Raw genomic sequence first — 13,246 nt, forward strand, 5'->3', positions numbered from 1 at the left:
CCCCTTGGGGTCAGAGTGCAGGGTCAGCCATTGTACAGCACCCCTGAAGCAATTACAGGTTAAGGGCCTTGCTCAAGGGCCCAACAGAGCAGAGTCCCTATTGGCATTTATGGGATTCGAACCAGCAACCTTCCGATTTGCCAGTGCAGATCCCTATCCTCAGAGCCACCACTCCACCTGTGCATAATGCAAATGCATATTCTGAGTTATCGGCATGCTGCAAGCGCACAAATTCTGTCTGATCGCCAGTGCTCGGTTCTTGTTTGGAGGCATTTGCAAGTTGAGAAGTTGTAGATGGGCCAGCCAGCTGCTCTGGGAAATTGGGGGTGTCTCCCTTGGGTTCAATATCTGTCAGGGCTCGAACTTCCCCAACAGCCACTTAGGTCCGATATCTAAACTGGGCTCGAGATCTACCTCAACAGCACACTCCCCCAACCCCCCGCTAAATTTGACACTGGGCTCACTGACTGGTGGCCGACATTCGGTCATGAGTCTAGGAAAAAGGTCATTCCTCCTGCCGATCAGTAAGGGCCAGGGGCAGGAGTCCGAAATGGCAGACCAAACTTTTAAAATGTCCTTCCTTATATGTTAAAGGAAGAAGCAATGTCCAATAGTCTTTAACAGCTCCATGTACAAAACGTATGTTTTCAGTTTCAGTGTTACACAGGTACCTGTCGTCAAGACAGTCCCGTCTGACAATACAAAGGTCACTTCCTGAGTCCAATAATGCCGAGATCTCGCGGTCCCCCAACTTCCCCTAGATCATTAAGCCATCCTTTTTATCTGAGGAATAAGGAACACGGGAGCAACAAACCTCGGCGAGACCAATTTCCATCGATTGAGCAGGGGATAGGCGACATTCCCTCGCCAAGTGGCCGGGTTGATCACACCTGAATCCTCTTCGTTCAGCTCCACTGCTGAAATATCCACTGCCTCCTGCCTCCCCAGATGTGGGTGCTACATTAACAGCCGGATCCCCTGGTGGTCTTCCGGAGTAAATCAGATTTTCAGGTTTAACAGCACGTTGATGTTCTAACCTCCATTCAAAGCGACAAGCATTTCCTGGGCAATCTCTCGGAGGCTGTGAAACAGCATAAGGAGCAGCAAATCCACCGGTTTTTCTCCAAGCGGTTTGAGAACCCTCCAAACGTCTGGCTATGATCGTCGGAGATTCAACATCATGACGAAAGAATTAATCGGAGAACTGCAGGTATCCCTGCTAGCAGTATATTCATGACAACCTTTTCCACAATACGCTCCATCTCGTTTCCCTCAAACCAGCAGTGAACTTTATGAATCAAATCTTGAATTTGCGCATAAATGGGACCGTCCATGTTCATTTTCCACTCATGAAGCGCAAAACCTTTAGACAAAAAGCTCGTTTTTCGTAAAACCTGCCATTTCAAGAAATCCTAATCAGAGTTTATCGTGAGGCACGTTCCGTAAAGCAATTAAGGCATCCCCAGACAAAAGGGGTGACGACAGCCCAATTTCGTGTGTCCCATCCCAGCAAAGTCGCCACATGTTCAAAAGCCAAAAAAAAATCTCTGGGTCATCGGAAAGACCCATCTTCATCAGCACATCCTTGAAATTAGCAGGTAGAGCAGGAACCGGATCATCTTCCGGGTTGGGTTGAAGTGGGACATTTTGAGCGATTTGAAACTGCTCAGCGTTCATCTGTGCAACCACTCATGGTACCACATGTTACGCTTGGGTCACAGATTCACAATTAAAAGAATGCAAATATATCTTCCTCAGAGAGAGAGACAGAGAGAGAGCGACTGTTCAGACTTATAAATATGCAAAGTACTGCGTGGATTGCATGATGGATCAGCTGCAAGTAAGCCCAGCAAAAAAGGGAGCAATGTGAAAGTAATCTTTCAGCATTTTTTTTCAGGAGCGTCCGTAACCTGTAGGGGTGCAATCAGCCCCCCAGCTCGCGTATTACTTGATCTCCAAGGTATGTATTTGGGTTGCAATCTGAGATGAGTCGATTGGAATGGTTTGTGTTGTGTGTGGGGTGTTTTTTGGTGAAGCAGTTGACATCAATCTCTGTAGTAAACTTTTTTGGTATGCCTTTCCTGTGCAAGTCTTAATGAGTCCAGGTTTCATAATAATGTGACTTTAAAAGTTTCTTAAATCTTTTGCATAGACTGACCATTATTATGAAATGAACGCTTTCTGTAACCACAAATAGCCTTATATCAAATAGGGACATTTATACCCATGCTACTTTGTTAAAACACAGCTGATTAGGTCAAATGTGTTAAGTAAACAAATTCCACAAAGTAACTTTCAAATGGGCACTCATAGTAATTTATGATGATTATGATTCAGCGTTTTCCATCTTTAAATATCAGACTTTTTAAATTGTAACCATTTGGGGGGCTGCTTAAAATTTAAGTGTGGTTTTTATGAAATTCATACATGGTATTGTATTCACTGTGTTTTAGAAGCAAATCTGAAGGCTTATGATTTAAGTACTATAACTCAAAATATCTAAAATGGCTAATTGTGTATATTTGTCTTTTTTATTTTAGAAGGAAATAGAAGTACTTCAATACATGAAATGGAGTCATCTGCCAATGGATCTGTTGCAGCATGGACAATCCTTCCTGTCTGTGAGTGAATCCTTATGTTTCTTGAACGTCCCACCAAAGTGTTGGTTAATGCTTAATTTTTACCTTGTTAAAGGAGCCTGTGGAAGCAGTGTCGCCTTGATGAAGCTTAATTTCAAGTTTGACAAATTAATGTGGTGGTATGTCAAGACTACGAGTTACCTTTGTTAATATAGGATGTCATGCTCCAACTTCAGTCCTGTTTAGGAGCACAATCCCTGTTCTGCTTAATCTTCTATATAATATAAAAAAAAAAAAAAAAAAAAAAGCAAAAATGACATTTTTGTTAAATGTCATTCCCCTGTAAAACGTGCAAAACAGTAAGTACCAAGTCAGAAGTGTAGAAAGTATAGTGAAACAAAATGAATATGAAAAGAATGATGCCAATACCGTACATACTGTCAAAATGTCTTGACTAATACCATATATAGTGTCAAAATGTGTCTTGTGCGGTATATCTTTAAATGGGAAAACTGCTCAGGTGTACGGTCATTTTCCTGACACTGTTCGGCATAACGGTTCATTTCAACAATGATTCTTTTGATCACGTCATCAAGAAATCACTTCAGGTATGTAAGTGTATCTTGGTTGTCAACGTTCACTTTTATTCCTGGTTGCCTCTTGAAATTGAAATGAGGTGGTGCTGGTTTATTTGAACCAGGATCAACAGAAACCCAAACAATTGAGTCACTTTTGGATTCATCTGAATTACCTTTGGTTTTACTGTTCATTTCAGTGCCTGAACACAGATTAACTTTGTCATTACCACTGAGGAGAGCTTCATCAACATCTCTGCTTGTATCACTGTTAGAGTGTGCAATACTTGGACTGCTGAAAAATGTTTGTGTTGCCAGTATAAGGCTAGGAGAAGATGCATTTACACAGTTGCTGCGTATCACACGAGCCTAAGCACAGCTATACTGTTGTTTAAGTAACACTTGGGACTAATGCTAGCGAGGTTAAACAAATTAAACTCTAAGTTGATTTGACTTGTATGTATTTGGACCATACCTTAAGTTGAAATGACCACGTGTAATGTATAGAATCACTAACTGTGATACTCCTGATTCAGCATTTATGTGTGTATATGTATGTATGTGTGTGTGTATATAATTATTTATATATATATATATATATATATATATATATATATATACAGTAATCCCTCGCTATATCGCGCTTCGCCTTTCGCGGCTTCACTCCATCGCAGATTTTATATGTAAGCATATTTAAATATATATCGCAGATTTTTCGCTGCTTCGCGGGTTTCTGCGGACAATGGGTCTTTTAATTTCTGGTACATGCTTCCTCAGTTGGTTTGCCCAGTTGATTTCATACAAGGGACGCTATTGGCAGATGGCTGAGAAGCTACCCAGCTTACATTTCTCTTTCTCTTGCGCGGACTTTCTCTGATCCTGACGTAGGGGGATTGAGCAGGGGGGCTGTTCGCACACCTAGACGATACGGACGCTCGTCTAAAAATGCTGAAAGATTATCTTCACGTTGCTATCTTTTGTGCAGCTGCTTCCTGAAACGACATGCTGCACAGTGCTTCGCATACTTAAAAGCTCGAAGGGCATGTATTGATTTTTGTTTCTCTCTCCCTGCTCCTGACGGAGGGGGTGTGAGCTGCCGCCTTCAACAGCTTTGTGCCGCGGTGCTTTGCATACTTAACAGCCAAACAGCCCTATTGATTTGTTTGGTTTTTTCTCTATCTCTCTGACAGCCTGTGCTCCTGACACGCACTCCTTTGAAGAGGAAGATATGTTTGCATTCTTTTAATTGTGAGACGGAACTGTCATCTCTGTCTTGCCATGGAGCACAGTTTAAACTTTTGAAAAAGAGACAAATGTTTGTTTGCAGTGTTTGAATAACGTTCCTGTCTCTCTACAACCTCCTGTGTTTCTGCGCAAATCTGTGACCCAAGCATGACAATATAAAAATAACCATATAAACATATGGTTTCTACTTCGCGGATTTTCTTATTTCGCGGGTGGCTCTGGAACGCAGCCCCCGCGATGGAGGAGGGATTACTGTATGTATGTATGTGTGTATATATATTATTTATATATATATATATATATATATATATATATATATATATTATTTATATATATTATTTATATATATTATTTATATATATATATATATATATATATATATATATATATATATACTAGCAAAATACCCGCGCTTCGCAGCGGAGAAGTAGTGTGTTAAAGAGGTTATGAAAAAGAAAGGAAACATTTTAAAAATAACGTAACATGATTGTCAAAGTAATTGTGTTGTCATTGTTATGAGTGTTGCTGTGTTTTATATATATATAAAATACACACATCCACATATCAACATATATATATACACATATATACACACACACACGCTTTATGGGTGATGATTGTTTTACTCTTTTTATCTTTTTATTTTATTGTAGAATCAACTCCTATCTGCGCACAGCAGGGCAGCCGTGGGCGGATGCGTATGGTGTATTCACTCCATGTTATCGTGCATTGCGCTGTCAGTGGTATTTTGATAAAAGAATTTGAACAACATATAAGAAGCGTATAAATTATTAAACAGTAAAACATTAACATTTAAGAAGTAAAGTTACATTAAGTACTACTGCAGTGCCTTCGGGTATACCTCATTTTTTGTTTGCCCATTACATGCTTAAATGTATACATTTTTTGGTGCACCTACCCGAGAACACGCGACACATAACCGAGCGTGGGAGAAGCATGGATTTTAAACACGCGTTGAGTTCATCTGCTGGTCTCCCTCGTGGAATAACTGGTAATGTTTGACTAAAATCTACAGCGAGTAAAACGACATTACCTCCTATTTTTTTTTTTTTTACGATCTCTGAGATCTTGCTTTTTTCGGTTCAAGGCTTCATAAGCTCTTTTATGTTGTATGGTGTACTTATCCCAAACCATCATCTTTGAATGTTGCAAGACTTTCGCCTTGTATGTAGATCGGGGTAATTACATTCATTGCATTCCTAGTCTGAATCACAATCTGATTGTATGGGTGGTTACCTGGCACTGTAGGGTTGCCACCCGTCCTTTAAAATACGGAATCGTGCCGCGTTTGAGAATGAAATTGCACGTCCCGTTTTGAATCAATACTGGACGGGATTTATCCCGTATTTTTTTTATCATTTTTTTTTTAAAGCAGCGTCTCATGCAAATCATCCCACACGCATTTTATGAAGATGCCTCCTTTCCTACTTTTGATTGGGTAATACTTGATGTCATCGTTAGTTTGATTGGTGTTTTTAACTGTCCAGTGAGGAGGGCGTGTCTTTTAAGTACAGTCTGCAAAGTGTTGGCACTGAGATGTGGCGTCAGCGCCATAGTTGAAGCCCCTAACGTTGCGGTCAGCAAGTCGGCTAACATCCGCCATGTGCCGTCTTTCAGTTGCGAGAAGCAGATCATAGAATGGTTGAAACTGTTGCCCCTAACGTTGCGCCACGGCGTGTGGTTCGTTTATACCTCGTGTCTTCTCATTAAACTTTTATCTCGCGAATATGTTATTGCAATCCGCAGCGGGAGCGTTTCTATAAACTTAATTTAAACTTACGTTTTACACCGTGCTTTGTTTCCCTTATGAACATGCTTGTATGCTTAACTCGCTCCGTTCTCAATTGTTTAATTTTTTGCTCTTCGCTGTTTGCGGCTGTTCCTCCATTTCCCCCTACTTCGTTCTTTTATCTCGCGAATATGTTATTGCAATCCTTAACGGGAGCGTTTCAATAAACTGATTGAAAATAGTTTTGCATTTACCTTTTTAGTAAAAGGCGAGCTTTTAAGCCTGAGAAATCACCCCGTAAATGCACACGTTTAATTGCATATGTGTTAATATGTATGCTTACACAGTATTAAAAGACAGTCAAAAATTAACGTCATTTACCTTCGTTCCCGCGTGTGACTCGTGCTGTAAATGTCTTCCTTGTTTTTAGTTCACGTGATTACGTAGGAGGCGTGATGACGCGATACGTGACTCCGCCTCCTCCATTACAGTGTATGGACAAAAAATATGTTCCAGTTATGACCATTACGCTTTGAATTTCGAAATGAAACCTGCCTAACTTTTGTAAGTAAGCTGTAAGGAATGAGCCTGCCAAATTTCAGCCTTCTACCTACACGGGAAGTTGGAGAATTAGTGATGAGTGAGTGAGTCAGTCAGTCAGTGAGGGCTTTGCCTTTTATTAGTATAGATAATATTTATATATATATATATATATATATATATATATATATATATATATATATATATATATATATATATATATATATATATATATATAATATTGTGTATGTATGTATATGTGTAATAGATATAAAATCTGTCTCGGTATATAGATCTATCGAGATAGATATATTTATATTAAAATAGAGAGAATTTATAGTCACACACATGTGAGTAGGAGGCAGCTAAAGAGCTTTAAAGGCCTGTTCAGGAAGTGACATCTTTAGGCCCAGAACCAGTAGTGATGTCATTGAGTGTGCCGGAACCTGGCGGGATTTCCCGGGAACAGTCTGCAAGTAACTGAGAAAGATGGTCAGCACACTCTGCCACCAGGTTGCCAAAGGTCGGTCATATTTCAATTACTTAGGCGCTTTAGCTGCCTCCTACTCGCATGTGTGAGACTATATAATTCTCTATTTTAATATTATATATATATATATATATATATATATATATATATAATAATGTAATATTAGACACATTATCTGATTACTTTTAAATTGGCCAAAAATAAGATCCTAATTGTTTTACGGTGCTTGCCATCATTCCACAAATTTTGCTTAAGCTCTGTTTATTATAAATGCTACTGAGAATTTTAAGAAGGATAAAGCAGTCTTTCTGTGTTTGAAGCCCAAGCCTACAAGAAAGGGAAATTAATCTGAATGAAAAAGGAAAATGAGAAATCTATATGCTTTTAAGTTGGTCTGTTTTTTTTTTTTTGGGGGGGAGTATTGTAGTGTGCATGCATTATTACATGCTACCTATATATAAACGTTTTAAGCTAGTAGAATGGGTTGAGGGGGACTTAGGAGTGATAATGTTTAAGAGGTTTGGAATGAAGGGTGTGTAATGAGGTATTTACAATCAATAGTATAAGTATCTAGGGGAAACAGAAGGATGTAGCTTATAGATCCATAGTTTGGGGTTATCAGCCTTTTAGTGTTAAAGGAGAAAATACAAATTTTAAGTTCATTTTATTTTTAATTTTGCTTTATATACCTACTGAGTGTAATGCAACATTGATTTCTATAGAATATTGTCATACACAGGATTTTTAATTGGATACAAATATCAAGACTGCCTTTATCTCCTTTTCAGTATGAGTAGTTCTAATTTTCTGTTTTCATATTCTGCTGCACTTTGATTACGATTTGGCCTTTGATTGCACAAATGGTGTGACGAAGCAAAGTCCTTTAAAAAGGGCACATACTATAGAATTATATACAGTAATAAAATATGTCAAATGTATATCTATGAAAATAGATTACCATTAGAACATTTTTTTTTAATTTTTTTTTTATATATATATATATATATATATATAAAGTTGCCTAGATATTGCTAATTCTTTAAATTTGCATGTGACCACTCAGAACTGTGACCTGAAACCTTCCCAAGGACTGCTTCTGTTGATTTTTGCTGGCTGGCAGTCCTTGTATCTTGGAAAACTGATCCTTATCAGTGTCATCAAGGTAACTTTCTGTACCAATTGCAATATACTAGTACAAACTGTGTCAAAATCAGTAATTCTAAGTATGTATATGACTAACTTTTTCCTTTTCTCATGCATAAAACTTATTTCCCCAAAACAAGGAAATCATTAATATAGTGTACCCTGTGGTGAGTTCTCTTCCAACATTTATTTATATAGCACATTTTCATACAAAAAGTAGCTCAACATGCTTTACATAATGAAGAAAAGAAAAATAAAAGACAAAATAATTAAAATAAGACATTAGTTAACATAGAAAAGAAGTAAGGTCCGATGGCCAGGGTGGACAGAAAAAACAAAAAAAAACTCCACAAAGCTGGAGGAAAAAAAAAATCTGTAGGGGTTCCAGGCCACGAGACCGCCCAGTCACCTTTGGGCATTCTACCTAACATAAATGAAATAGTCCTCTTTGTAGTTAGGGTTCTCACGGAGTCACTTGATGCTGATGGTCATACGGACTTCTGGCTTTTAATCCATCCATCATTTTTGGAACATCATGGTGCTTTGAGTAGATGGTGGTGGCGCAAGCCTCCACCTAAAGGACACCGGAAAAGGAAACGGAAGAGAGAGTAGGGGTTAGTACAGATTTTAGAGCCGCAATGAATAGTTATTATAATGAATTGGATATACAGAGTATCAGGATTTAAATTAAAGTTATGAGAAGGCCATGTTAAAGTAATGTGTTTTCAGCAGTTTTTTTTTTAAAGTGCTCCACTGTATTAGCCTGGCGAATTCCTATTGGCAGGCTATTCCAGATTTTAGGTGCATAATAGCAGAAGGCCGTCTCGCCACTTATAATTTTTGCTTTTGGAATTCTAAGGAGACACTCAGTTGAGGATCTGAGGTTACGATTTGGAATATAAGATGTCAGACATTCCGATTATATAAGATGAGGCGAGATTATTTAAAGCTTTATAAACCATAAGCAGAATTTTAAAGTCAATCCTGAATGACACGGGTAACCAGTGTAGTGACATCAAAACTGGAGAGATGTGCTCGGATTTTCTTTTCCTGGTTAGGATTCTAGCAGCTGCATTCTGCACTAGTTGCAAACTATTTCTTTTTTGGGTAGTCCTGAGAGGAGTGCGTTACAGTAATCTAGTCGACTGAAAACACGCGTGAACTAATTTCTCAGCATCTTTCAATGATATGAGGTCTAACTTTTGCTATGTTTAAGGGGGAAAAAATGCTGTCCTAGTGATCTGATTAATATGCGATTTAAAATTTAGATTACAGTCAAGTTACCCCTAAGCTTTTTACCCCCGTTTTGACTTTTAATCCTAATGCATCGTTTATTTCTAATAGCCTCATTGTATCCATTATTGCCAATCACTAAGATTTCAGTTTTCTGTTTAACTTGAGAAAGTTACTGTTCATCCATTCTGAGATAAAAGTGATACATTGTGTTAGTGAATCAAGAGAATCGGGGTGATCAGGTGCAATTGATAAATACAGCTGTGTGTCATCAGCATAGCTATGGTAGCTGACATTGTGCCCTGAGATGATGTAACCTAATGGAAGCATGTAGCATGTCCAGGAGGGAGAGGGCAGCCAACAGTGTTCCTGGAGAATCTCTCACCATAGTGGCCTGGTTCTACTATTCTTTCCTAAGCATCATTTCACATTAAGTCCTTGTTTGTGTTCTAGTTGGTACATTTTCCTTAATTTTTAACTGAAGACTTAATTGCCAGCTTAAATCTGCTTAAAGAATGATTTTAAGATATGAAAAAGTTGGGGAGGTGATGGTAAAGGTGGTAGGGATGAGAACATCACCCATACACGTTCTGCATGGCTGCCCTGCTGACCGCTGCGTAGTTGATTCTATAATAAAATTAAAAATAGAGGATTAACCTTGGAGGTCAGTCATCACCCCAAAAGCTTATAGTAGACATCACTTAGTATACTGTATAGTGTACCAAATTTCAGGTCACAAATGGTTTGCGAGCTACAGGTGATTTAAAATCCTGGACAGACAAATGGACAGCCACGGTAGTGTATTATATAAGATTTAGCCAAAAGGCTGTCATCATCTGCGATATATTTGTCCTTCTGTACACTTTTTTATAGTTATATTCTGGACTGTATAAGTAGCTTGTGCCCATTGTTTAATTGTAGGAATCTCAAATTTTTTTTTTGGGGCAATAGAATCTTGATAATCTAGGCTATCAACAAGAAGACACACATTACATTATTGGGCCCTGTGATGAATGGGTACAAGTAGTGTGTCTGTCTGAGAACAATTTGTATATTTTCGTATAAACAGTGGATCCCTGGTGACATCAGAAATATAATGCAGACCGCTTATGGAAAAAGACAAGAAATGCAAGCATGACCTCAGAAAAACAGTGGATAAATGGCAGTAGGTAGGAGAAACTGGATATAGTATAACAAAAGTAATTCATCTAAACTTGAGCAAGGTGTATAGATGCTTAAATTACAAAGTAAGGCCTAATCCAGTCTCATCCACATTTTCTCACCGATTTAACTTAGTGCCTTTTTAATTGCAGTAATAAGCAGCCTGCCATTTGAATCATCCTTTTACTTTTGTATGTGGCATAAAGGTGATTTTTGTTTATAAAGCATCTGTTTTGAATGGAATTTCAAGGTGCCTTTTAACATTAGAATTACCAAAGCCTACGAAAAAACTCGTAAAACCTGCCCACTTTAAAATCCCTTTGCACCTCTCCGTCAGCGTCTTTTGTCCTGTAAATGTGCTGATAAAGACGAGCAGCCTGCTATTCCATCCCCCCCACTGCCACAGAACGTGCACAAAGTTCTCCCAGCTCATGCCTTGATTATCTGGGATTGAAGTGCTGGAATTTAAGAGTGGAAATAGCTGTTTGGAACACATGCATTTCATGTGTTCCGTTTCTACAATAATCTGTGTAAACACATTGTTAAAACAAATGTTTTCATATTTTATTAGTAAACTAACAAAATGTAGGCGTAAACTATATAGTGTGTGAAGCCTGAAGTCCAAAGATCAAAAACACTTTCATAAAAGGTTCAAGGATGATACAACAGCTTCTGTGGTGTAGCTATAAGAATTGCTGACTCGTAATCAAGAGTCCCTGGTTCGATCACGACTGCCTTCTATATTTACAGTTTTCAGTAGTGAGCTGCTCTTGTTAATATTATACAGTAAACACATACATTTGGCTTGCGCCTGTAACAGCCGGTGTACATTTATAGTACTTGTAAAAGTTACCTTTTTTTTTTCCTTTTATTTTCTGTCACGATGACAATACATACTACTGCCCCCCCACCCAGGGATCTGATGCTGTTACTTTTTATCTGAAACCGGGAATAACTGTAGATGCGAATCGTGTTTTTGAGGCAATGGAACTGGACATTCTCTGATCTGGATGGATAAAAGCTGATGCACAAATGCTGGTGAATCTGCCTCCATATCTGTCACTTGAATTTTTTTTTTTTATTATTCAGTTTTGAGTGTTCCTGCTCATGCTGAATTAGTATGCACCTTGTGGTCCATGATGTCAAAGCTGCACTGACAGACATAGGTATATATATTTGGAATTACTCCTTTTATGACCTGTATAATACATTTCAGAAAACATTGTGGCATGGATTCAACATTATTCATATTAATATTCATTCGCATAACATCTTGCAGTTGTAATCGGTGACCGCGTTTCCCCACACCCGATCTTGCCAGTCTCCAAGTTGCTGTATGGTGGTGGTTCTTTTGTACTCCAGGACATGCAGAGGAAAGAATAGAACAGAGGTGTCAGTTCTGCTCTATATGCAATCATCAAATTCAAATGTTAACAGTTCACACACACACACACACAAGGACCATCCTTCCTACATTTACAACATGTACCTGTTGCAATGTACACACTTCTCTATGCTTTGGTTCCTATTACACACCTGAGAGAACGACAATATATGTGACATTTTGAGTAAATCATTTTATGACCTGAATAGTACCAATCAGAAAACAGCCATCACATTGGTCTTTTGTTGTAGTTGATTTGAGGCCTTTCTTCCAAACAAGCTCTCCATTTCAGTATCTTTGCTTTTGCTTCACCCTTTACCTTCAACACTGGATCATCAATATATAAGAACTCCCTTGGCAATTCTTTACACTCTTTTCTGGTCATTAACACTAGAATTACCAAAGAATACACACACACTCAGAATTCCAGCCCACCTTACATTCACACCTCTCCATCAGCGTTTTGTTTTGTAAATGTGTCAATAAGCGCAAGCAGTCTGCTATACCATCCCCCTCCACCGCCGCAGAAAGGGCAAAAAGTTCTCCCAGTTTAAGCTTAGATTATCTTGAAGTGCTGGAGTTTTAGAGGGTAAATAAACACTTTTATAAAAGGTATAATACAACAGCTTCTATGGTGCAGCAGTAAGAACTGCTGACTTGTCAAGAGGCCGCGGGTTCGATACTAGGTACTTTGTGAATTTACCATTTTGAGTAGTGAGCTGCTCTTATTGTTAATATTATACAATATAAACATACATTTGATTTGTCTGTAACAGCCAATTTAAATTTATAGTACTTGTAAAAGGTTTTTAAATTCTCTGTCACGATCATGATACAAGATAATCTGATGCGGGTTGTTTTTATTTGAAACTGGAAATAACTATAGATGTGGTGTTTTGAGTCAGTGGAACTGGAAATTCTCTGATCTGGAGGGATAAAGGCTGACACACACATGCTGGTGAATCTGCCTTCTTGGTATCTCATTGTCACTTGAATTTTTTTTTATTCAGTTTTGAGTGTTCCTGCTCATGCTGAACTAGTATGCATCTTATGGTCCATGATGTCAAAGCCGTACTGACAAAAAAACAGGTATTTTATGACCTGTATAGTGCATTTCGGAAAACATTGTGGCACTGATGCGATATT

The 13,246-nt window shown here is 38.4% G+C and overlaps 1 protein-coding gene across 2 annotated transcripts in view; it reads left to right on the top strand.

Annotated features, from left to right (window-relative positions):
* Positions 1-13,246, top strand: part of vldlr (very low density lipoprotein receptor) — a 308,802-nt gene that overhangs the window by 244,467 nt on the left and 51,089 nt on the right. For both annotated transcript variants that reach the window (XM_051927741.1, XM_051927740.1), the window contains exon 17: positions 2,541-2,621. In XM_051927741.1, coding sequence (XP_051783701.1) covers positions 2,541-2,621 — 81 coding nt within the window. The remainder of the gene's footprint in view (positions 1-2,540; positions 2,622-13,246) is intronic.

This window comes from Erpetoichthys calabaricus, chromosome 5 (assembly GCF_900747795.2).
Source record: "Erpetoichthys calabaricus chromosome 5, fErpCal1.3, whole genome shotgun sequence".
NCBI lineage: Eukaryota > Metazoa > Chordata > Cladistia > Polypteriformes > Polypteridae > Erpetoichthys > Erpetoichthys calabaricus.